Below are 26,228 nucleotides of genomic sequence, written 5' to 3' on the forward strand. Positions count from 1 at the left end.
GCCTGCACATTCCTTAAACCTGGCTTTCCCACACTTCCCCTTCCTTATGCCTGCCTTTGGCAAATGCTGCATCCTGAGTTTCCCTCTGCATTCCCATGTGCTGATATTTACACTGGGAGTTATACTCCCCCAGCTCTAATCTGATCCTCATGGAACAGCCGGTTCGTTTAATCACTGGCTCACAAACCGCAAACACATTTTATTAGACTTATCTACTCCTAACGATACAGTGATAGCATGCTACAGGACCATTAAGAACAAGCTACTATTGCTAACCCAGCTGACTCACACTTCCTTCATAGTGAAGTAATGTCAAGGGAAAGACATACATTGTTACTTCATAAACCAAAGCGAACATGGCGCTGTTAACTCCGGCTCCCCAAAGTCACCTGCAATTCCACACCTAAAGGCACCCCTGGGCCCAAGAAGCTGCAGACAGAAAAAAAGCTGTGTCCAGAAGTCTAAAGTCTGATGTTTGTGCATGGCCTGGTTTCAGCTGAGAGAGGTACTTTTCCTTCTTGCAGCTGGTGTAGTGCTGCAGGTCATGGCAAGCTTTCCGCAGAGAAGTGGCAGTGAGGTGCAGAGACCGCAGCCGGGATGGATGGAAAAAGAGAATACACTAGATTTTAACTACATAAGCAAAAGCTGAAATCAAACACAAAATTAAAGCAAAATCAGATAGAAAAAAAAAATCCATCTAGAACAATTTCTGGGTAGAAAACCTATTGAAAGCATAGTACCAAGGGAAAAGTCTGGGCCATCACTACCTTGGAATAGTGCATCATTTCCAACCAACTTTGAATTTCATTTCTCTGTCACACGGATGAAGGAAATGATGTGTTCATCACAGGTCCCTTAACATTTCATCTGTATGAATGTTAAGACATCTTTAGCACTGCATTTGCCAAGGTATTTTCTGATGCATGTCATTCTTCCCCTCAGAACAAGCCCAGAGAAACAAATCGGGAGTGATCCTGGAGCCATACAACTCAAAACTAATAAGCTTCCTAGGTTCTGCAGCATCCCAATTTCTGCCTACAGCTGAAATCCCAAAACACAGCCTCTTTTCTAGAGTACACAAATAAATTAAATACTTCTCTTATGAGTATCTGTCTTCACAGAATTGCAAAAATGCTGGATTCACAGGCAGAAGAGAAGGAATAACATTGCTCCCTAGCACCAATACTCGGTCAGCGTGAACAGCAACCATCGTGCAGAATGCACAGGCAGGAACGCACATGGAGTACGCGTTGCCTTGACACCAACCCTTCAACAAACTCCTGGATTTTAGGCACCCAGGAAGTGCACTATTAGCTCTAACAAAAACTAGCTTATCCTTAAGAGAAGTTACCTGGTTTGGCCTCATGTTCTTTCTCCTGGTTACACGAGTTAAATGGTAATGCAACGGGATCGCACAGGTGTATAAGCTGTGACTGACACAAGGCAAAGGTTAAGTCACTTACAAAAGGTATCTTCTTATCTAAAATGCTGCTTTACTCTAATTCTCTATTTTTCAAAGTTTATAATGCAGCCAGACTGGCCTGAAATTTTGTATGGAATGTTTCATACTGGGAGCAGCTTTATTTCCACGATTTGAAAAGAGCCCATTCAGCTGTATGAAGATACAGAAATGTAATTTCAAAAAACTGTTTATCAGACAATGGCACTTTTCCTCCTTGTGTAATTCAAAAAGGATCTTGGTAAAGAAAATTGAATTTGGCAATCCATTAACATAGATTTGATGCTCTCCCTGTTCATCTCTTGATGTCTGACCCCTTCCAGAAAAATGAAAGTAACTCTAGGTAAAAAGAGTGGCTGTTCCCTCTCATTTGTCCAGTATATTGGCAATTATTAAAACCCTGGAAAAGCTACCAAAGCTCTGCTGATTCATGGTGGCAGAGATGTTACTTGTTAACCCCACAGCGAAGACAGAGCAGGGAGAGAAAAGAGGAAAAGCCAGAGAATAGGCAAAGTCTGGGGAGAAGCCTCAGGCTGAGTTGGTATACTAAGTAGCACCAATTCTTTGGGACAAAGAACATGTATGCTACCTGGAGCTTTGCATGCTGTGTTTGAACCAGGTGAAGATTTACACCCCATCTCATGCCACCTAAGTTCAGGAACCTAACCGAGCCAATTTCAATAAAGACTTTACCTGTCACAGGCATCCTCCACTGTCAACAGAGGACGAGCGCAGTTCCAAGAGGCAAATCAGTATACCCAACAGTCTGGATTGTCTTCTGAAGCTGCCAATCCTGCTCCATCAAGCACAGAATGCCCCAAGGCAGTGATGGAAAACTACATGGGGCACACCAGGACTGGCACATGACACTCCTGCCAGCAGAACAGCTCCCCATACTATCACGGTTCCCAGTGCAGTCTGCAGTTTGTTGCTGGCTCCTCAACCCTATGGATCAGATTTAAGAGCCAGAAGCAAGCTGTGGTAGAGAACAGGAGATGGTGACAGTGACAGAGATGAATGGAGGAGTTAACCCTTTCCCCCTGCACAAATCTGACCCAAAGGGGAGGAAATTTTTATAGGATGCACTTTGATGCAGTTATGTATTTCTAACTCCTGACACGAAAGAGGTTCACAAACATTTGCCAGGGGCAACGGTGCTCCTAATTTAGGCACTACTGATAGATGCATGAATACCAGTGGGATTCCTCTAAGACTGAAGTCATTCGCACACTAAGCACTAGGTAACTTTGGCATTTCAATGCGTGGAAAATTTCAGGTTTCACGTAATTTAGCAGTCTTCAATGCTCACAGCAGTGCACAGCAAGGGAATAGTCAAAGCAAATTATTCCAAGGGGTAAGAAATCTGCCTTGGAAAGGAAAAGCAGTTCTCAAAGCTGTCTAGTTGCATTTGAGGGGCAGGAATTTGTAGTCCTCTCTTAATGAGCAACAAGCTTCTCTTTGGGCTCTAGCCTGTTCTTGCATGCCAAAGCGCCATGATGTTACACTGCCCCACCATCACCTCTGATCGCATGTTTCTTGGTCAAGGAAGGCTGACAGTGTGGTGCAGTTGCTGAAATGCCATCTTACTTTTGCTCTGCCAACATAAGAGGATGTGTCCTTTCCCTATAGCACATGGGAAAGAAGGAAAGAGTAAGGAAATAGAAAAATATTACGTGATATATATATATTTATATGTATAAAGGACTGCCCAGAGGGAAACATCTAAACCATTTGCATATGGAACCTTCACATAAAACGCTGCCCACGTCATAAGTTACAGTAAGCACAGTTCACCTGATTACGGTTCCATACCAAGCTGCTCAGTCCCTTTACTTGTAAGGGTTACAGAAGCCTGTGTTTGAAGTGTTAGTGTTGTGGAACGAAGTGACAGCAACTTGGGAAATAAATGAGCACAATACTCTCTTCTAACCTCCTGGCACCGTGCCTTTTAACAGAGAAGAAAAAAGCAAAAAGGCAAAATGTCAGCTCCGAAACATTTTTCATGCTGTAAAATATAGTGTCCCTGCTGAAACACGTGCTAAAAGACACACTGAGGGGGCTGATACTTCACTAAAAAACAGTGAGTTATCGCACAAGGGTCATGTGAGCACGTCTAATGCAGCAAGGAAAAAAAAAAAAAAACCCTGAGGACTGAAAATTTGTATCCATGTCCTACAAATGTCATGTTAGCCTTTCAGACAAAAGTCTCGGCAGCACACGCTGAGCTGGGACATTCAGAGACGCAAACCAGCTCGCACAAACAGCAAACAAGACTGTGAGGATGAGGATCTGGGTGTTTCAGCACCCCTCAGTAGCCTACACAGAAGCTGACCGCTCAGCTGTTATTAGTCACTGGGAGCAATCCCTCTTTTCCCAGCAGAGCTTATTCATTTGCAAGATAAAGGGAAGACCCTTCTGCACATGCCCATAATATCCTTCACCGCTGGGGGCGGCTTTACATAAGACTGCATCCCTGAAACCAAAGCAACAGTCGGACGGAGCTTTTGGAACGGCAGTATGCAGAAGTGAGCAGAGCTTGGTCATTGAACGGGCTTATTCCACCTCCTCTGCTACAAAGCAGCTTCCTGGCTGGATCGGGTGCTAAGTGAGGGAACTGCTGTGCTATGGAATACAGATGTGTGAATTGAGATAGCTAAACCGTGCCGGGAGGAAAATCCAACATGCTTTCCTACACAGAGAATTTTTAAAAGCCAGGTTCCTAACTATAAAGATGCAAAAACGTAATATCCATGAAGATCCTATCACCTAGGAAGAATTTGAAAATTTGCTGCGTATGCTGTGTTGGGATTGATTTATTCTTGGAGTGTTCTGCATGGCTGGCAAAGAATAATGTTCCAAAATCGGTCCATCTCCCAAGGGGTCCAATTTTTCTTCCTGGGTGTCAGTGAGCCCTGACTCACTACAGTGCAGCTGACAGGGGCTGCCATGCTTGTGGCACACTAAGCAAAAAACAAAAGACCTAAGGACGACCTTTGAACAACACAAAGGATGGGTATGTTTTTCACGTTCTTTTTTTTCATGTATAGTTCCTAGCCACTGAATAGCCTGTGCTTTAATTACTCCATAGCCTTTCCTTGATGTGCTTTGTTCTTACAGTTAAATTGCTCAGGGGTTGCACCTTTTACCCAACTGTTTCTCAGTGTGTGTGTGTGTGTGTATATATAAATATATATATAAAGGCATTCTTTAAAAAAAAATTCTGAGTAAAGAAAACAATGTGTAAAGTAGTTGAGTCGAGCTAGGGATTTTTAAATGATTGCTGAAATAAAAAGCTTTTAAGATGATTGAAAGAAATGACTGATGTGTGGGGGGATAACTTTTCTAAGTTGTTTTTATTTCCAGGTTTCAATGTAATTAGGCTACTGAGCGGATCAGCCGTAGCTCTGGTAATAGCCCCTACTGTATTACTGACAATGCTTTCTTCTGCTGAACGAGGATGCCCTAAGGGCTGTAGGTGTGAAGGCAAAATGGTATATTGTGAATCTCAGAAATTGCAGGAGATTCCCTCAAGTATATCTGCTGGTTGTTTAGGTTTGTCCCTTCGATATAACAGCCTCCAAAAACTAAAATACAATCAATTTAAAGGTCTTAATCAACTCACCTGGCTCTATTTAGACCATAACCACATCAGCAATATTGACGAAAATGCTTTCAATGGAATACGCAGACTAAAAGAGTTGATCTTGAGTTCCAACAGAATCTCCTATTTTCTTAATAATACCTTCAGACCTGTGACAAATCTCCGGAATTTGGATCTCTCATACAATCAGCTGCAGTCTCTGGGATCTGAACAGTTCAGGGGCTTAAGGAAGCTGCTGAGTTTACATTTGCGGTCCAATTCCCTAAGAACCATCCCTGTTCGAATATTTCAAGACTGTAGGAACCTTGAACTGTTGGACCTGGGTTATAATCGCATCCGAAGTTTAGCAAGGAATGTCTTTGCAGGCATGATCAGACTTAAAGAGCTTCATCTGGAGCACAATCAATTTTCTAAGCTCAACCTGGCACTTTTTCCAAGGCTAGTCAGCCTTCAGAACCTTTATTTACAGTGGAATAAAATCAGTGTGATAGGACAAACCATGTCCTGGACATGGAGCTCATTACAAAGACTTGATTTATCTGGCAATGAAATAGAAGCTTTCAGTGGACCTAGTGTTTTTCAGTGTGTGCCCAATTTACAGCGCCTCAACCTGGATTCAAACAAGCTCACGTTTATTGGTCAAGAAATTTTGGATTCTTGGATATCCCTCAATGACATCAGCCTTGCTGGGAATATATGGGAATGCAGCAGAAATATTTGCTCCCTGGTAAACTGGCTGAAAAGTTTCAAAGGGCTGAGGGAAAATACAATTATTTGTGCCAGCCCTAAGGAACTGCAAGGGGTGAACGTTATCGATGCAGTGAAAAACTACAGCATCTGTGGCAAAAGTACCACAGAAAGGTTTGAATTAGCCCGAGCTCTCCCAAAGCCAACGTTTAAACCAAAACTCACCAGGCCTAAACACGACAGCAAGTCCCCTTTGCCCCCAACCATGGGAGCCACTGAAGCGAGCTCCGAGCCCGAGCACGACGCAGAACACATCTCCTTCCATAAAATCATAGCAGGCAGCGTGGCCCTTTTCTTGTCTGTGCTTGTGATCCTGCTGGTAATCTACGTGTCATGGAAGCGTTACCCAGCCAGCATGAAGCAGCTGCAGCAGCGCTCTCTCATGCGAAGGCACAGGAAAAAGAAGAGACAGTCGCTGAAGCAGATGACTCCGAGCACACAGGAATTTTATGTAGATTACAAACCTACCAACACTGAAACCAGTGAGATGCTGCTGAATGGAACAGGACCCTGCACGTATAACAAATCAGGCTCCAGGGAATGCGAGGTATGAACCATTGTGATAAAAGAGCTTTTAAAAGCTGGGAAATAGTGGTGCTTTATTAAACTCTAGGGACTATAAAGGGAACGTTTTTCTCACTTTTCTGGCACAGCTCTTCCATGTCACTTTTTTGTACATTCATAATACTGGTCATTTTACTCTCATACATAATCAACTCATTGAAATTTAAATACCACAAGCAATGTGAAGCCTGATATCTGGCTTAATACAATACCTATTGTAAAAACCCTCTACTGATTTCATTAAAGTCTCTCTTGTTTTAAATAGACAACTTCTTTCATAAGTAATCCAGTGCACCTGCAGTGATTGAGACTCTGTTCAGGGAGAAAAAATTATAACAATGAAAGAAAAAAAAACCCAAAAAATCAAACAGATTCCTCCCCATTTCTCCCCCTTCATCTAACCCCAGCCCTTGCTCTGAAACTCACTTTTTGAACTGAGAACCAAGTAAAGAGCTGGTACTGCACCATCCTATGAATTCTGAGTTGTGTGAGGAGAGAGATGGTGCAGGAACAGCTCTGAAAGAATGCCTGCTTTCTGCCCAACACAAGATATAATAAATGCAAAGCCAGTGGGAAATCGAAGTGCTTTCTTAGGACATGAGGCATCAGACCAAAAGCAAAGCAAAGGGAAACCTAAGTGTAACAAAAAAGTAAGAATAAAAATATACAATGGGGTTTACTGTACTGCATTATAATACAGTGTTTCTAGGGCTGATAACTATTAATTGAAACCTGTTTATGTGACTTCATACAAAAGGTGCCAGTGTTTATCCCTTACATCCAGTTGCCTTTCAGAAAGTAGTCAAAAGGCATTCATTAAATGAGGAGCAGAAATTCCTTATTGATGCAATTAGAGCGACTCAAATGTGCAGCAGCAAAAGCAAGACCACTTCCTGCACACATTTGTTTCAGTGCTCATTAGAAATTCTCTTTTCAAGACTGTCAAAGACATTAATGTAGCTGAGGAAACCATTAAGTCTGTCATTTTCTTCTATTTCTTTTTATTTGCTGGGCTGATGTTGTTAGGGATTTGTGATGTGTTTTGCACACTGTCCCTCTAATAACAAAATAAAGCTTCATTACTCACAAAGCCAAACAGTGTATGTTTTAGAAATACAACAACTGCAGAGAGCTTTCAGAGAAAATTGGTTACTCACTGATCTGAGAAAACTGCATCCAAAAGTCCTTAAAGAAATCACTGACAAATTATTTCTCCTCTCTCTTGGCCAAACCCTAATGACAATACAAGAATTTTCAAGTATTCATTTTTAATGTGCAGTCATTTATCAGTGGTTCTGGACAAAATACAGATGGGTAACCTGGCTACCTCTCCCCAAATCATGTATTTGCGTTAGCTGCAGAAGAATATAACGTCCCCCATATTTCCAAATATTTCTATTCTGCTTATCAGAAAGGGGAAGTGTGTGTGTGTAGGGGAGGTGTCATTCTTGAAATAATACAGCAGCACCTATAGAGAAACAAGTCAGTCATTTAATCATCTCGATTTTGTAACTTGATTTGGCTTAGTAAACTGCACGTCTCCAATCACTTGGGAGGGAATGTTTCTACAAGCAGTTTCACTGCAGCAGATTAGAAAAGGCAAAACCTCAGAATGTTGTGAATTTTTACCAGAAAAAAACCTAATCGTAGCAAACCAGCTTGAAATATGCTAGATACCATGAAACCAAAGGTAGAAAGCATCTCTTAAAAAGCACTAATACACTGGAAGGGGGTTGGTTTTGTTGTTGCAGGATTTTTTTTCATAGAATGAAACCATTCTCCTTTTCCAGGGCTGTAGCGAGCAAATATCCGAGAGTAGAAGTGTGAGATTATACTGAACCTGCATCACTGAGACCCTGTTTTACTGAGTCCAAGGAGAATCTCATACAATTAATAACCCAAGTGCTTGAGATGCTTCAGCAGCACCGAGAGGACTATGATTTTTAACCGGGGATACCTTGAAAGTTGCTATTAGAAGGTCAATACACATTGAAATACCTTAGCTACAGCAGGATTCGGGTTTGTGCCAGTAGCTCTTGGTTAGCTCCATACTGAAGGGTTACAGTTCTGCTCTAAACTTCATGTTATGAACCATCCCTGTAATTCTCCAGGCTTTAATGTCTGCAGTGGTGACTAACATAAGGCACAGCCAAAACAAGAAAGATTTGGCCCAAAACATAGGTATGTTCATATATACATGCACACACACACACACACACACGTGTGTGTGTGTGTGTGTGTGCATGTGTGTGTGTATTTAAAAGAAAAAATTCCTTTTATTGTTGGGAAGTGCTAACTGCAATCAGAAAATATTTTCATTCTATTAGTTTAGAATTTTTGTTATTTGAAAATGTCCTATCCATCTTCTAAAAATCCTTCATGGACCAGGATTGTGAATGAGTTGTATATAACTGAGTTTGCCTCTACATGCTTCCTTTTACGTTTCTTGAATGTGTTGTTCTAACTGTACGATACTCGGAAAGGACAGATCCACAACCTCCTTAAGAAAGCCATAACCTATAAAATTATCATCAGCTTCCTTAGAAACACATTAGATTATGGACATGAAAAAGAAATTAAGGCCAGTATGTCATTAATCGTAAGCAGGTAACAAGAATAATAATAACAAAAATCCAGCACGTCTATACTCAAATATAGACAAGCTCAGATCAACTAATTAATTTATCACCTGAAAAACAACAGCTCCACTTTCCATGAACTCCCAAACAGGTACCAAACAGGTGAATGCCTGGTCATTGGTAAGGAAGCCACTGCCTGGTCACAAGCAACAAGATGCCCTGTCTAACTCTTTGAACCTCCTTGCACAGCCTGAGGCCTGCGAGCGGAGTGTTAAACCCCACTCTGGTGGCTACGGCCTAGAAAACATTTTAAACCCACTTCAGAGCATGTTAAAACACATTAAAACCCCCATACATTCACCTGTGCAAAAACTACATAGACTGAAGTAAGCTTAGTGTCACGGCTGTCAAATTAATCACTATAGAAGTGACTTGTTTTGGATGGCTATGCCACCAGACTCACAAATTCTAATCATCTTGTAAGAAATGACCTGGTCTTAGCTGAGCAGCTTTCCGTCCCTGTGAAAGGCTGCACCTTTCCTGAATACAAATGAAGTGGTAAAGCCTTGAAGAGGCCAGAGAACAAATATTCTCCTTTACTTCCCCTCCAGTTTGGGCAGCAGGTATCCAGAATTCTGATCCCGCTTTGTCTTGGGTTTTGGATATTTTAGTGCCAGTCTCTCACTAAATTATTAAAACCTTGCTGGGGTGATGCCAAGGAATCCTCAGAGGACGTGTGAGAGCTACAGTGGCTCTTAACAAAACCCTATACCTTCATACAAGTATTTTAGGCACAAACCTGAGGAATGAGATGTGATTGAGTCCCTCTCATGTCCTGGCTGTCCCTTAGTGGACCTGCTGCTGCCTTTCAATGCATTTCAAAGGTGTCTGGGTTGTTTTTTGTTGTGTTGGGATTTTTTTAAAATCAATCTCTATTCCTTTTCCTGAGTCATATACACAGCATTCTGGGGCTACCACTTGAAGACCAGGGCTTTTCAAGCCACAAAGGGCAGTCCTCTTCCATGCCTACTTTCATTGGGTTTGTGGTCTTAACATTTGTTTAAACAATATTGAGACCAATGCTAGGTGGATCACCCAAGAAAACCATTTTGTTTTACTGGAGCACCCCAAAAACCTCAAAAGAAGTCATGACTTCCTCTGCTAGCCACTATACAAACCCTGTTGAGTGATGTCTTACATTGAATGTTTACAAGGGATGTTGAGAGGACAAGGTGGCAAATAAACATGACAGACTTGAGGTAATTTGTTTGAGATCACACACCAGTAAAATACTGGGAACATAACCCAGTCTCCTCACACCAGGGCATCCTCCTAGACAGTGGACCTCTTGGTCTCTCAACTAAATGACCTAGCTCCGGGAGTATTTCAGAATAATAAGCTACATAGAATGCACATCTTAGAAAAAAAAAAAAATAACTGATGTACTAAACAAATTCAAGGAGACTGGTAATGTTCATTCACTGTGTTGAGATTACCTCCAGCAATTGCAGAGAAAGAGAATCATAATGAGAACAAGTGGCTTGCGTATAATGAATGCAAGCTTCTCTACTGGCTGGTAGGTTTTCATTACTCACTATCTGCACTCACACAGTCAGCGCAGCTTCAGACCTGGCAGTGCTCCTTGTTTTATTATTATTATTACAAAATAGTGAACCTTGATATAAAATTCTATTGCAAAATGAACGTAAATGTACAATATTCCTGCAAGCACAAGTGGAAAATTTCAGTTTGCTGCAAGCTAATGGTCTTTGCTGTCAGTCTCTCAACTCTAGATAAATATTCTCTCAGATGAATTTGTGTGGAACAACAGTGACATCCAGCGGGTAGTGGGCTTCATCACAGGTACCTACTGCCTGCGCCAGTCCCCACACAGATGTGTTTGCCTTTTTACTTTCTATTCTGCTGTATCACATGGTGGTAGCATCAAATCCTCCCAGTGTACCAAGTAGTCCGTGGTTTAACTTCATCTCGGTGTACAGGAGTCATAACCCGAACGTAGCGACAAAGTGGGGAAACAGAAGTAGGCAAACGCTGGCAAGAAATGGCCTGGCCACCCCTGTGCAAGGCACTGCTGTCAGTAAAAGGCATGGGACATTGCAGGAGTAAGCAAGGACAGGAGAGCTGTAACAGATTTGTGGGCACTGATTTAGAACGTATTACTCATAAAACACTACTAAGTGGCTTCAAGATACTATAGAACAAAGTCAGACTGCAAACAGCTCATTCAACTTCCTGCCAGCCAAATAATTAGGAAAAAATAAATTAAATAATGTGTAGTTTACTCTTCCAATAACAAGAGAAAGCTATTGTTAGACATCAAAAGGAAGAGTCCTCGCCACCTGGGAATGAGTTCAAGTAACAGATTCATCTCAAAAACACACAGTGTGCAAAAGACAAGAAGCAAGAGATGAAAGATCAAATTTAGAAGCAATCATAAAGCCAAACAACGGGAAACTCACCAGTGATGTGAATTTGCAGCAACTTCTGCTATGTTTTGCAGCCACTGCTTGAGGCCTAGAGTAGCTACGCCAATGTTGGTGGCAATAATTCTGAGCCATGGGGAATGACAACAGCCAATGAAGTTGAGATTATAGCTCTTTTCTAACAGGCAGGTTTCATTTTCCTTAAGAAGATGCACAAGAACTCATTTCGCTCCACACTGAAATGCAGTCCTATTTCTAATTTTTTATGTACTTGGATGTCTTTGGAGGTCACCTATCAGTAGTCCATGACATGTAGCCTGGATTTTTATACCTCACTAGGCTTTCTAGACTGGGTGGGAACACCATGGCATAGGAAGAGATCCTGATGTGATTCACAGGGTTATAGCCAAACCACCTCTTGGCGTGCACAAGTAACACACAGTAACAGCTACAAACAGATCGCCAAGGCGGTCGTAAAGTAGTAAAAAGGAGTTTATTGGAGATGTTCTGGGATGGATGGCTGTGAGCTGACAGCCAATATTTTACCTACCAGAGAAATTGCAAATCTCATTTAGAACGAGCACAAACATCATAAAAGCAATAATAAGAAAAGATTTCTAAGCTGTAGGCAGTAAATCTTTTTTGACCAACCCATCACAGAAATCACATCTCCCTACAATACTTGGCTTGCTCATTGTCAGCCTATCATGACCTTAGCATTAGCACCCTAATGAAAGAATTTACTGAGAAGGTCCAAAGGGCAGCGAATCTCTATTAATTAACTTTTCCTTTCTAAACAGCTTAATGAAACTTACTAACGTCATTACAGGGAGTATCTTATATTCATGTGAAAATTTAAGATTCTTCATTACCGAAATCAACCAAACTCTTCAACAAAAAAACACCATCTCATTCGTTACCTGCAGTTTCTTGCTATTTCTCACAAACTCTCTCACCAAGAAGAAACTGGAGACATAACGTTAAAAAACATAGTTCTCCAAAAAGTCCTCACATGTGTCTTCTTAACCACAATGACCACTTCACTGGCCATGTGTCATGGCTTACACTCTTAACTGAGAGTTAAATTTATATTACTTCAACATCACCAGTAGTGTAGAGATCATGTAGGACTTCATAACATCAGCTCAACCTTGCAAAGTCTCAAAGTGTTTTGTGGCAGCCAGGCTCTATTAATGCATGACTTGAAACGAAAATAAAACATCCTAATTAGTCACCTACTTACACTCCAAGCAAGACGTAAAATGCATAAATGCAGTGCAAGGTTTATTGCTTCACTACACCATTGAGAAAATGATCTGCCCAGTCCTGTCTGCAAATCCTTTCCTTCTTCAAACTAACAAAACATTTAACTAGCTAGTTCCCTCAGGAACCTCACTGCTCAAAGAAAAAATATCTAGGCACCTTCGTATTGGCAGCAGCCTGCAGAAGTCATCACCATGAAGTCAGCCTGTATGACTTATTCTCCCTTCCAATCCAGCAGCATCCCCTGACCTTGCCAGGTATTACACTGCACTATATCCCATGCTGTGAAGCACTGGCTGTATGAAAGCTTTTCATGTCTTTGGGCACTTCTGCTCACGTGTGTAGTCACATTGAGCACAGGAAAACAGAAGGGACTCAGGACTGCACATGGCTTACAGCACTAGGGAACAGTTGGGCAACAGCACTCAGCTTTTCCAGAAGTTAAAACAACTGGCTTTAAAAGAGATAAAATCCCATTATAAACCACAACTGGAATGTTAGATAAATATTTGTGCATTTCTTAAAAGCATTTTAAGCATTTTAATTTTTTAAAATTTGTTACTGTCTAGCTCCAGGCATTTTTAAACATCAAACAGAAAACTGCTCTAACTTTTGTTTCCCATCTAACTTAAAGAGAGGGAGAAATTACTTTCTTACAATCTAAAGACACCTCTTTATGAAGCTGTGGGCCTGAGCTGATATGGGAACAATAAAAACATCTTTTCTCTAATTACTTTATTCTTTCCCAGACATTTGTTTTCAACATCTGCAGGAAAGATACGGTACTAGCATGATGTACCTTACTCTAGCCAAGTGCATTCTCCTGACATTTATTTTGTGCTTCACAGCAAATGATGGGTTGTGTCATTGGGTGTTACAGAATCATGGAATCACAGATTCACAGAATCATAGGTGTTGGAAGGGACCTCAAGAGATCATTGGGTTCAACCCCCCCGACAAAGCAGGGTCCCTAGAACAGGTTAGCGTCCAGATGGGACACTTGAATATCTCCAGAGAAGGAGACTCCACACCCCCCTGTGCAGCCTGTCCCAGGGCTCTGTCACCCTCACTGTGAAGTAGTTCTTCCACAGATTGATGTGGAACTTCCTGTGCTCCAACTTGCAGCCACTGCCCCTTGGTCCTATCCCCACAGACACTGAGAAGACACTGGCCATTTCCCCGTGTCCCACATTTGAGATATTTATAAACATTAATAAGATCCCCTCTTAAACTTCTTTTCTCAAGGCTGAACAGCCCCAGTTCTTTCAGCCTATCATATGCCCTTCATAGTCAGGAAGAACTTCCCAAAGGTTCAACAGTGTCTAGAATAATTGGCACTGTAGAACTCACAGTTCTGATTTTAAATCGGGCACTTGCATCTTCCACTTTCTTAAAGGCTGCAAAGCTCAGTAATCAGCCTCCAAATATCGTAATGAGATGACCATACCCAGCCTGGTTCTGCTGTAACGTGCACAAAATGCTCAAAGGTACAAAACCAGCTCCTCAACAGAAGCTGGGCATCCTAATTGATTTTGTAATTCTTCCCTTCATCGCCCTCAAGATTAAAAATAGCTGTAGATGAAGGAAACATGAAGACTGAACATGCGTTTTGCTGGAGTGTAGATGATAAGCAATAATAATACATTAGCCATACGATCACTGAGCCACTGAAAATACAATAATCGTAAACAGAGTCCTTATTTCAAAATACAGACTTCATAATGTATATTCTAGCATACACTGATTCTTGGGGGGTTGGGAGGTTTTTGCTTGGTTTTGTTTGGCGTTTTTTGGAGGGGGAGTTGCTGGTTTGTTCTTTGTGGTTTTTTTTTTTAAACATACTAGGCAGAAGCATCTATTTTGGCTTGTGGTAAGTTGCTTAAAAGCCCCAGGTGATAAAAGCTTTAAAAAGGGAATACAATTTACAAAATGCAAACTAGAGTCAAACAGAAAAACACTTTAGGCTTCATTTCAACTGGTGTTTTGTTACTAAGTTTTAATTTTCCTATAAATTATCCTGTTTATATTAGACAGAATATAGGAAAGATTTTCAAAGCTGCAAATGGGAATTGAAACATCCCAATCCCACACAGTTCTTTCAGTAGTTCAGCATTTAACCTTTGAGTCAGAGTACTAGCCCTTTTCCCTTTCTCCCCAGACAACTTGTTTGTAAGGCCAACAGAGCACTCTGACCAGTATCATGAAGCTAGTCCAAAAAAAAATTGCCTTCCTGGAGACTCTGGCAACTTTTCTTGCAAGTGAAAGAAAGCATTTGTACCACAGTGACGTGCAGATGGTGGCAGATGCATCTTATTGACATTGAGTGGGATGCATATTGATAAAGAGTATAAACTGGGAAATTGCCTCCTGACCTACTACAAAAGGGACTGCCCCTAACTCCTGGCAGATGGATAAAATTAACTGACCTAAGGAAAGTAACTACCTGCAGTTCGGTTTGAAACCAGCTCCAGCTTCTGTGGTCTGGTTTTTAACCAGGTGAGATTAATGCCCACATTCCTCACAAGTAACACTCACAGCACTCTTGCACAAAAATATTTAGCCAAGGCTTGAGAAAAGGATCATCTTTTCCTATTCAAAATGAATGTCATCAAATCATCATTCGAGCACATGGGACTTTTGTTGGCAGTGCACTATTACTTGCAATATAACACTTCCACATCACAGTATTAGCCTTCCAGCCATCTGTAATATGAGTCACATTCTCAGAGCAGCGCAGGCTTCGGTCTACACTGCTTCATACCAGTCAGCTTCTCCTGACTCTCACTGGACTATCCAGAGTACATACGCATTGCACAGAACAGCAATGTCCACTTCAAAAATTAATTCATTTAACATGATGTTACACCCGTGACTCACTGTAATATACTTACATTCCACCTTCCAACAAAGGATCGCCTCAAATGGGGACAGAAACCCTTCAGTGGAAACTTTTCCTAAGGCTAATTTTACTTATCACAAACAGTCTCTGTACTTTTGGGACTAAATTTTTAGTTTTCCCTATTTTCATTTATCCTTCACAAGTTTCCAGGCTACAGTGCTGAAACAAAAGGTGGGCCTGCAGCATTATTCTATGAGCTCAGAAGCCCCAATTCCTACCCAGTAACTTGTCCTTCATTAAAGAACAGATTTCTTTCAAACACACATGCTGCTGGACAGCATATTTCTATTCACTGCCAGTGATGCTGGCAACAGAAAAATAGTTTTTCTTATTTTCTTAGAGAATAAGTCATAATCACAGAGAATGGGGGCAGGGGGGTGGAATTTCAAGCAATCTACATCAGAATCCTGCACATTGAATCTTTATACCTCCAACATTTTGCATAAGTGACTTCCTATTTTTAAAATATGTCTGTCAAAAATAAGCCACTTGCCACAGGGGAAGCAGTAACCTCTGTGAGGCAGTCTGCATGTAACCACGTCATGCCAGTAACCACGTTCTTCTCACTCAGAGCCTGAGCTTATACCCGGTGTTTGTTTTACAGCCTGAGGCAGCCTACAGCACACAGCTATGACATCTCAGTGTTCTCTTACCTTTTTATTTATTTTTGCATGTGACCTTTCCTAGGACAAACACCGCAATATTTTCAAGTGAGAAGTTCTTGCCCATCGGGCTGAGCAGAAGGCAGGAACACTGCAGGGGGAAAAGTGACTGAGGGTTGCGCTTAGTGTGTACATACTAAAACCCAGCAGTACTCACAGAGGTTGGGTTCTATGAAAGCTCAATGAAGTGCAGTAACTTGAACAACAGGCACCATTTTGTACTATCCAAAGGATAGGAGGTGTTCACAAGGACAGGTTGGATGGGGTCCTTGGCAAGCTTGTGTAGATCCAGGCCTGGAGGTTGGTGGCCCTGCCTGTGGCGGGGGGGTTGGAACTCTATGATCCTCAGAGTCCCTTCCAACCCAGGCCATTCTATGATTCTATAGTACAGGTCTGTCTGTAGCCCAAGCACCTAACAGTGAGTTCTGATGTGTAAGAAACCCCTTGTAGCAGTATAAAATCCTTTGAAATCATAATGTAATAAATTGTGTTCTCAAATCTGAAAGCATGCAGTATTTGGACTGTAACAGTACCCCAAATTAAGAAGATCTGTCTGTCAGTAACACAAAATGCATTTTCCCAAACCTGCAGACCCACCGATATGTATGCTTTGGCTTCATGTATAAACTGACATGGCAAATTCTAAATTTAACAAAGCCAATTTCTTTTAAAGCCTTATCACACTAATTACATCCATCAAGTGTGTAAAATACATTTTGTCAGCTAAGAACAGAGGACTTCAATTAAATGTAAATCCTTATTCAGCACTCTAAGCTGTTAATGGCCCAAACTCATTAATGAGATGATGAAAAGAAAATGTTCCTACATACAGACTCTGTAATGAGAATTTATTACAAGTACTCATTATTTCCACCTAGTTCATCACTTAAGAAAGTGTTCCGTATTTACGTCAACACTCCAGCATCAACAAGAAAAGATACCAAAATAATCTTGTTTGTTTGCAAACGTGTGTGTAAACATAATAGGTGCCTGTCAGTCATTTCCAAGAGATGACCTTCTTCCCTAACCTAGAGGTTCCACATTCTCAATCCCTTTCCGCAGCCATCTGGCAGGATGGCATCCAACACTGGTTAAGAAAAATCAACGGGTGTGTACCCAAATTCTGCTCTGAAATGTAAACAGAAGAGTCCACCTTTTATACTGTGTGGGTGCCAAGTCCTTAAGAAGCGCAGAGAAAACTCTCAAGCAGGTATTTTAGGCTAACTGTCCTGGGCTCATAAACATTTATAATGATTTTTTGATAGGTCTTCCATTGGAATCAGTTCAGAAGAGCACTGGAAAGAGCTTTACAGAAGTACAGGTGGATGAGGGATGAGGGGCAGATGTGAGAATCAGAAGAGCATATCCCTGTTCTCCAAAATCTCAGTTGCAGTTTCATTGCAGTTCAGCAACACTAGGATTCATCAGTCTTACACCCTCAGGGAAGGTTATTATGAGGACTGCTCGACTGCAGGACTCCCCGAGATCTGGCTTCTCACAGAAAGGGGATGTGTCCTCATTTTGCTTCCTTTTCCAGATTTCTCTCTCCCACTCCACCCCCTTTCGTTCCTCCGCTCTGGGCCCCTCTTCCCTTATGATTATCCATTTCCCAGAAATAAAAAGAGAATCCAAGGGCTACACATATGCGTATGAGACGCTTCTGAATTTCTACCATGTCTAAGGAGTTCTGTCCCCACAAAGCCTTGTTTACAAACACCCTCGGCTCCAACAGTAAGCAAGCTTTCAGCAACAAAGAAACATTAGAGGCATTTCCACAATAGTTTTAAATTACTTCCCCCACTAGAGAGGACTTGCTGATCAAATGACAAGTAAAATGAGATACAGTGAAGCGATTCACCCTCAAATACTAAGAAAACAAGTAAAACACAGCAGGTTTGAATATTGGTACCTTCTGCAGGAATCCAATCCTGTAAATCTGAAGTGAAAATTCAAGTATTGTTCAAAAGCTGTTATGCATGAGGAAACAAATGTTAGCCCAAATTACAGGCCGCAGCATGACAGCACTCTGGCCAGTTACAAACTATCAGGGGGTTCGTATCAGTGCTTTATTTGGGCGCTGTATGGGTCAGACAAGACTTGTCCCTGCATTAAAAAAAGAAAACAAAAAGCAATAGATTTGCCCAAGATTAATTCCACACTAGCTTAATTATTAATTAATCTCTCCCAAGTGCCTTTTCTATGTAGTTGAAATGGTCTTTGCAAATACAAGTTCTCTGTTTATCGATAGAGTAGTTTTCAAGGCGGACAGCTACGCTGCAGTATAAAGACAACATTTCTTCAGCTGATCTGGTTAATTAAAATGCATGGTTATAACAGGCTCTCTTAGAACTGCAGCTGAATAACCCAGGATCCCTTTTTTCTCCGCACCACAGAACACTTTGCGTCTATTTAATAGGGCTGTTTCAGGATTTAATCAAAGATTTCCAATCTGCACTCTGGAACAGAGTGTCTTTCCCTTTTGAAAAGATTTCAAATCAAACACTCATTTTCAAAGAGACCCCTGATGAATATCTGTAGCCTGTGCCCCTTACCTGCACCTCCATTCCATTTAATGCTTGTTTACACAATTTAACACTTCCTTTTCTGCTTCTCGGCATCCCCAATGCAAAGGAAAAACAAACAACAGTATCACATGTTCCTTCCAGCATCAATCTGTAAGCCCAGTTTTGGGGAATGAATTCAGAAGAACATGTTAACAGCTTTGCAGGGGGAGGGTAACTGTAAGAACAGCTAAAGCTGACAGAAAACCTGTGCCAGGCAGAGGATGGAGCAGGATTCAAAGTGGAAATCCACCTGCTATGCAGCATTTGCTAACACGCTGCAGTGGTGCTGCATGCTAATCCAAGGAGGAGAAAGAAGAAGGGGATTTGCAAAGGAATATTAACTTTGGAGATGCATAGGTCATTAAACTGCTTGGAAAACAGCCTAGAACAAAAGAGTGCCTCAAGCCAACCCCTCCAAGCTAGTGGATGCTTGAAAACACAACCACTCCCTATTTCATAGCATCATAGGGGTTGGAAGGGATCTCAAGAGATCATTGGGTCCAACGCCCCTGCCAAAGCAGCTCCCTAGCTCATATTGCACAGATAGGCATCCAGAAGGGTCTTGAATATCTCCAGAGAAGGAGACTCCACCACCCCCCTGGGCAGCCTATTCCAGTGCTCTGTGGCCCTCATTGTGAAAAAGTTCTTCCACATGTTGGTGCGGAACTTCCTGTGCTCCAACTTGCAGCCATTGCCCCTTGTCCTGTCTCCACAGACCACTGAAAAGGGGCTGCCCATTTCTCCCTGCATCCCGTACTTCAGATATTTATAAACATTAATAAGGTTCCCCCTTAGTCTTCTTTTCTCTAGGCTGAACAGTCCCAGCTCACTCAGCCTTTCCTCATAGGGGAGATGCTCCAGGCCCTTAATCATCTTTGTAGCCCTTCTCTGGACTCTCTCCAGGAGATCCCTGTCCTTTTTATACCAGGGAGCCCAGAACTGGACACAATACTCCAGGTGGGGCCTGACCAGGGCAGAGTAGAGGGGGAGGACCATCTCCTTCGACCTGCTGGCCACACTCCTCCTGATACACCCCAGGATCGCATTAGCTCTCTTAGCCACCAGGGCACACTGCTGGCTCATAGCCACTCTGTCAACAACCAGGACCACCAGGTGCTTCTCCACAGAGCTCTTCTCCAGCAGGTCATCCCCCAGACTGTACTGATACAAGCAGTTACTCCTTCCCAGGTGCAAGACTCTACACTTGCTTTTGTTGAACCTCATCTGGTTTCCCCCCACCCAGCTTTCCAGCCTGTCCAGGTCTTGCTGAATGGCAGCGCATTCTGTATATTCTGTAAAATTCCTGTGATAATGACAAGGCTCAGTAGCGGTAAAACATGTGGATACCTGAAAATGAAACATCTTTGGTCCAGTTTCAGCCCTGCCTCTATCAGACTCAGTTCCTTCACATGTGTTAGACTAGTTGGTCATCCACACAACCCTAACAGGGCTCATTTGTGACAGGACTTAAAACGATCCTCTAATTCAAACCTGTAGCTCAAGGTCTCCAGTTAAATACCCTGAATGGGTTGACCTACGTATTCTTCCAAGTAGTACTGGAAGGCTCTAGTAAATTGATGGATTTCTGCATCCTTCAGAGAAAAATTATGTATTAGGTCTCATCTGCTTTACATTCAGCTGTCATAATAGCCAGCTAAGATGACCAAAAAGAAGCAGCTGTTTTCTAAGCTCTATATTCCTTTCTAACAGGTGAATTCAGGTAGATCTCCATGGCTCAGCCTGCTAAAGGGCCCCTTACTGGCAAAGCCATGCATCTTGGGTGTTCAGGGCAGCCCCGTTACCTTTGCCAACAGTCTCTTTGTGCCACTGAAGCAAGGCATGTCAGTGAAGAGTCACTGCACATCCCTCTGCCGCTGGTTTCATTCTAGTTCAGACTTTAATGGACAAACAGTGCACTTTACAGGGTCTTCAGCAGTAGCATCATCTTTTGTAGGGCAACTGTCAGCTCAGGTGTGTTATTTTTTAGGAAGTGCTGTTTTGCTAGACAGTGCTTAACACCGACTATAAGAACAACAATATATAACAGCAATAGCCTTATGCTTTTCCTATTCTATTAACGTTCCAGAAATCAAATCTTGCAGAACCTGTGGGAAAGAAGCCAGTGACCATTAAACTCCACTTTACTTGAAGCGTTTATAATTTGAGGAGTTTAATTTCAAGGCTTGATGCCTTCAGGCTGCCGAGTTGAGATTGAAGCAGAATACAGCAAAGCAGCAAACTCATGGCACAAGTTTAAAAGCCTCTTTTCTTCAGGCCCCTGGTCATTTCCCCCAGCCCTAATGCAAAATTTATTTCAAGGCATAAAACATACTTTTCCCAACTTGGGCTAAATGCAACGGAGTTTTGATTTCAAATAGATGAGGGAGCGAGATTTTCCAATGAATTTACTATGAATCTTATGTCTTGTCTCTGGACTGGGTGAATCAGGGCTGGAGGAGTGGCCAGGACAGCCTTTTTTACATCCTATTTTTCAGTGGCTCCACTGATTAAATAGCATTCATTAGCTCCTATTACAACAGCTGTAGAAGAGGGTAAGCAGGCAGCTCTGTTGCGAGGAAAGGAAAACAGGACCATTGATTCTTACATCTCCTAGAAATCAGGTTCAGGGGGTTCAGGTCATCTTGACCTGTAGGTGAAAACCAGTTGATAATACCCTTTTTGTCACATCCCAAATACTCCTTGGGGAGATGATCCTAGAGCCAGCCACACGCTGTAAAAAGTGCCAGGGTTTTGTTTCTGAGTGTTACAGGCTGATGGCTTTTAGTAATGGGTTCTGTAAATCTTTTCCACTACTGTTTCCCAGTGTTTAATAGTCCAGGTGGGAAGTTCTGGCAACAGATGCAGCAACATTGTACCACAGGGCAGTGTGCTGGTGCAGAGAAGTCAGGCCACTGCCCACCAACCCCGGATTCTGCCAACGGAGGCAACAAAAAAACTACTTTCACTTTTCCAAGTCAGTCCCCCAGGGAGCCAAATTTCTGTTGTGATGTTTGTCTTCTCACCTTCCCATTTGTTTATGTTTTGGGAAGGCAGTAGGTAGGGACATGAAGACAGAGATTTTCCTCTAAATTATACTCTCAACAAGAACAAAATAACCAAGACTATGTTTCTTATATTTTGTTTCTTCGTTTGGCATACATGGAGATAACACTCATCATTCTGGCAAGTAATTATTATTGTTACTCAGAGTTTTAGTATCAAATATAAAAAAACCCTCTTAATTTTCCAGGAATTTCTAACCTAAAATAAACATCTCATCAAGTCAGGTATCTATCAATTAATAAATTAAAGACTATAAAATTCCTCCCCAAATGCTTCGTAATAGAATTAATTAGTTGTAATTAGAAATAAATGTCACTCCTTAAAGTAATGTTAACAACAAAAATATTGAAGCGCCTTTCATTAGAGAATCTTGAAACACTTCATATGACATTATTAATGCCATTTATTCAGAAGAGACACCTCACCTGTTTCCTTACAGACTGCGGCAGCCCTGGGAGCAGAGACTCAGCCTCCCACTGCCAGTCCCCAGCTCTGCCCAAACGTTAGGTCTGCATGACTGCTGATTCCACACAATTCTGTGCAGCTTTGGTTACTCAAGCCAGAGAGGATTTTCATTTCTGTTTATGCCTTAAAATTAGTATTCCGATCAATGTTGTAAATTATTGGTACTTGGGGGAAGGGCTACTCCTCACTGCACTTTAGGAACTTTTTCCAAGAGCGATCTCTTTGCAAGATGGGTGGGAAGAACACTCCTCACAGACAGAGATGGTGCCTCACAACCAGACAGCTTAAGACGATTTTCCAAAGGGAGGAACACTGTAACTCTCAGGCGTGGTGAACAGCTTTAGATGTACAAGAGCATATGGCTCTCCTAAACTGTGCAGCTCAGGAAACCCAAATAGGAATAGTCTTCATCCCACAGGGTGAAAATGATGTCTTCATTTTACCCCCTGTATAGCCCCTACAGCACCGGGGCTGATCACATTTCTGCCTGTCAGATTAACACAATCTCATTTTATACAGTGAAAACTATGTATTATTGCTTCTATATCATTCCTCTGTTTTTTAAAGTTTATTCATTAATGTTACTGTTGTTTCTTACTCGCCAAAAAGTGGAAACTGGGTAGGAGACATGAGTCAGATGAAGTGAGAGCAAAGGATTAGGCCACAGCGAGGGAGCAACACCAGACAATCCCATCTGAATTTAGAAATGTACACAATTTTTTAAATTAAGATAGAACCTTAATCCCATAATAGCACACTTTCAGAAGTGTTGCTTGAAGATCTATAGCCTGTCAAACCATAAAATACAATTACTCAGAGCTTACAATCACCACAGAAATCCCGTAGGCCTGTTGTGGTTTGGCAGGCTTTCCTCCTACACTGACAAATACAAAGCAGATGATGGTGACCCACAGAACTTCCTGGAAGCCTAACACCAGACAGCAGAAGGCTGCCGTGTGGAAAGTATGGTCTATCCACATAAATATATCTATATAAACCTCTCACAATACCCATTCCAGCAATTATGACCACCATCATAAATCCAGGTGTTGAGCTTTTTAGGTTTAAAAGGCTCATTCCATTTTGTGAATTACTGCTATCCTTTCTGAAGGGGCTCACAATCTGATGTGAACACATGAATGCTCAAGGATTCGCTTCCAGTCAGATTATTGTAAAATTACTCTTGTGAATGTCTGTTCAGGTGAATACTTTCTATAAACTAAGAAAATTACTAAAATCAGAGTTTTTATTTAGCACCTAAAAACCTTTTTTTTTTTTAATTAGCAACAGCCATTTTGTAGTACCAGACAAGATTCAGTTTCACCACTAATCCCTATATATTGATTTCTAATGTGTGTCTCACCCAACAAGACATAGCGAGGAAGTGGTTATTTCCAAAAGATCCAAGTTTACTGTTCAAAAGCAATCCATTTTGGTCCTAGGACTTATATTAGTGCCAACAAGTTTTACTAAAACACACCAGTCTGTGATAAACTGAAGAAATCCAGTTTAGAGACAAGCAGTGAATGTCCACACATCAGTATTATGCTTCACCACTAATAATCAGTACAGAAATGAAAGATGTGTCATCCAAAACCCACACATCTTGAAAGAAATAGTCCTTTTTAAAAAGAAATATAAGGAATACTATAAAAAAAGTGACATATGCTGAGGACACACAGACTGGCTTGCCCATTCAGAAAGAACAGGGGATGACACCAGAAACATGCTAAATGCCCTCTCCCATGAAGAAACCACATCCTGTACAGAAGAAGTAGTCCAGGAGAGTTCTCCTGCATCCCTAAATGGGGTCCAGATGCAAACTTCCAAATACTGCTTTTCTCCACCTCTCCCTGTAAAACATGATCGCAGGTGAGGAAGGGGTATAAGTAGCATTTCAGAAGTTGAAAATTCAGTTCCAGCTTCCCTTGGCCACATCAGCATTACAAAGGAATTGGAATACTAATGAGATTATGGCTCTAGAGAAACTCAGCATCAAACTGAAACAAATAGCAACATGAAAATTGTTTTCTTTAATCCTGTTGTGACTCAGATCCCATTTGCAGAGCACTGACGACTGCAATACCTCATAAATTGAAGGAATTCATAAACAGGGCAGTTTCCTATTTGTGCTTGCTCCTGAGCCAAGGCTATCACAAACACACTAGGAAATGTCATGCTAGACCTGCCCACCAGGATTTCTAATGTCGAGTAACCAGTGCCTAACCACAGGTCAAAGTACATATTTACAAAAAAAAAAAAAAAAAAATTAAAAAATCTAAAACAGTGAAAGAAAAAGATGCTACTGTCTTAGCCTGTAACATACTATTCCTTCAGGCATGTAGATCATGTAACTTAATTTTAAATAACACACTTGTAAGGGTTCTCATTACACATTTAGAAATGAAATCTTTTTATACAGAAATTCTACTGAAACCTCAACATCACTGAGTTCTGGCAGCAAATTGTTCAGATGAATTATGGACTGTGAATAAAAACATTTTAATAGCCCATTTTAAAATCAATTCCCTCTCCCTCGAACCAAATGCTTCTAAGCATTTTGCTCAGCAAGCTCCAAACCATTTCGGCTTCAACTAATCTTTCCTTATATTACATAATTAGAACTGAACAAAGAGTGAAGAGAAAAGGTGAAATATTTACACAGAGGCATTTATTATTTTTCAGTGTTATTTTCTGTCTCTCACATATAAGCCCGTTTATGCCATCACTGTACTCTGAATAAGCCTTTTGAACACAGTATCCATACGGACACCACATACTCTTTTTTCACTGCTAGCACTTCCCTTAAATACTGACAGCAGATGTTTATAGTTCAAATTATTCCTACCACCACCAACATGCTTTCCTTTACATCTGTCAACTAATTTTGCTTGCTATGGCACTGCCCATTTATCTAGCTTTGCTGAGTTCTGGAAGGTCCTGGTTGCATTTCCGAGGTCTGTCAAACCTAAACAAATGCCTATTATCTGCACGTCGCCATTTTCCCTCTCACAGAGACCTCAAATTGTAGAGCACAAATATAACCTGAACCTCTCAGGGAGTCCTTGCTGATAACCTTTGGCCACAGGGAGAACTGACGCTTCATTCCTTCTCTTTGTTTTCTGTTTCCAGTCAGTTTGTACCCCAGAAGAGTAGTTCCCCTTTCACCTCAGGACTATTTTGTTTCCTAAATAGCATCTTATGAGAAACCCCAGCAAAGCTCCTCTTTCCCCTGCCATATGGTACTGACTACATCCTGTGGTAAAGCTGTTCTAGAAAATAAATGATCTTCTGGGTTGGTGCTACTTTTAAGTACTAAGACAGCCTACATGTACCGCACGTACCTGCCATGACACCTAGAAGACTGATAAAAAGCCGCTATGTGCAATACTTACAGCACCTACCACGCTATCTCCCAGGAAACCCATATGGACTCTCCAGCAGTGGCTCTGAATTTTTCTCTTTGGTGAGTTCAGGTCAACCCCATAAAGCTGTCCCTAATTTATTTGTTTTCTGATTTAATTATGCTTAGTGCTAGTTTCCAACAGGATTTGCTTATATTTGGTTAGACATACTACAAAGCAGTAAGGTTTAACAGAGTGTAAAGATACAGCTGTTATCTTCATTCATATGCACTGGATCAAATAAATCTAGAAAAGTTTATTACGAAGCTATCATTCTGTAAAGAGATTTCAGTCAACAGTTCTTTTACATCCCTTTGGAAATTAGTGAGATGAATATGAAAATCAAGACTTATGATGTTAAAAACTACCACTCAGGAATCGATGTAGAATTAAACTTGATGAGAGTCTTATTGAGACACAATGCAAACGCATGTAAATGACAAATCTATTTATTTTGTGGTTGTGAAATAGCAATGTATATAATGCTAGGCACAAATAGCATGCAAGTTTACAA

General features: G+C 41.4%; 2 protein-coding genes across 2 annotated transcripts in view; one reads left to right on the forward strand and one right to left on the reverse strand.

Annotated features, from left to right (window-relative positions):
• The window catches only part of CTNNA3 (catenin alpha 3), a gene marked incomplete at its 3' end in the record, with an annotated part of 494,076 nt that overhangs the window by 241,454 nt on the left and 226,394 nt on the right, over nucleotides 1-26,228 (reverse strand). The window lies entirely within an intron of this gene.
• Nucleotides 4,774-26,228, forward strand: part of LRRTM3 (leucine rich repeat transmembrane neuronal 3) — a gene marked incomplete at both ends in the record, with an annotated part of 91,285 nt that continues 69,830 nt past the window's right edge. Inside the window, one exon of the mRNA XM_084265093.1 lies at nucleotides 4,774-6,354. Within this exon, the coding sequence (XP_084121219.1) occupies nucleotides 4,774-6,354 (1,581 nt within the window). The remainder of the gene's footprint in view (nucleotides 6,355-26,228) is intronic.

The sequence above is a fragment of the Gallinula chloropus genome (genome assembly GCF_964237585.1).
Source record: "Gallinula chloropus genome assembly, chromosome: 5".
Lineage (NCBI taxonomy): Eukaryota > Metazoa > Chordata > Aves > Gruiformes > Rallidae > Gallinula > Gallinula chloropus.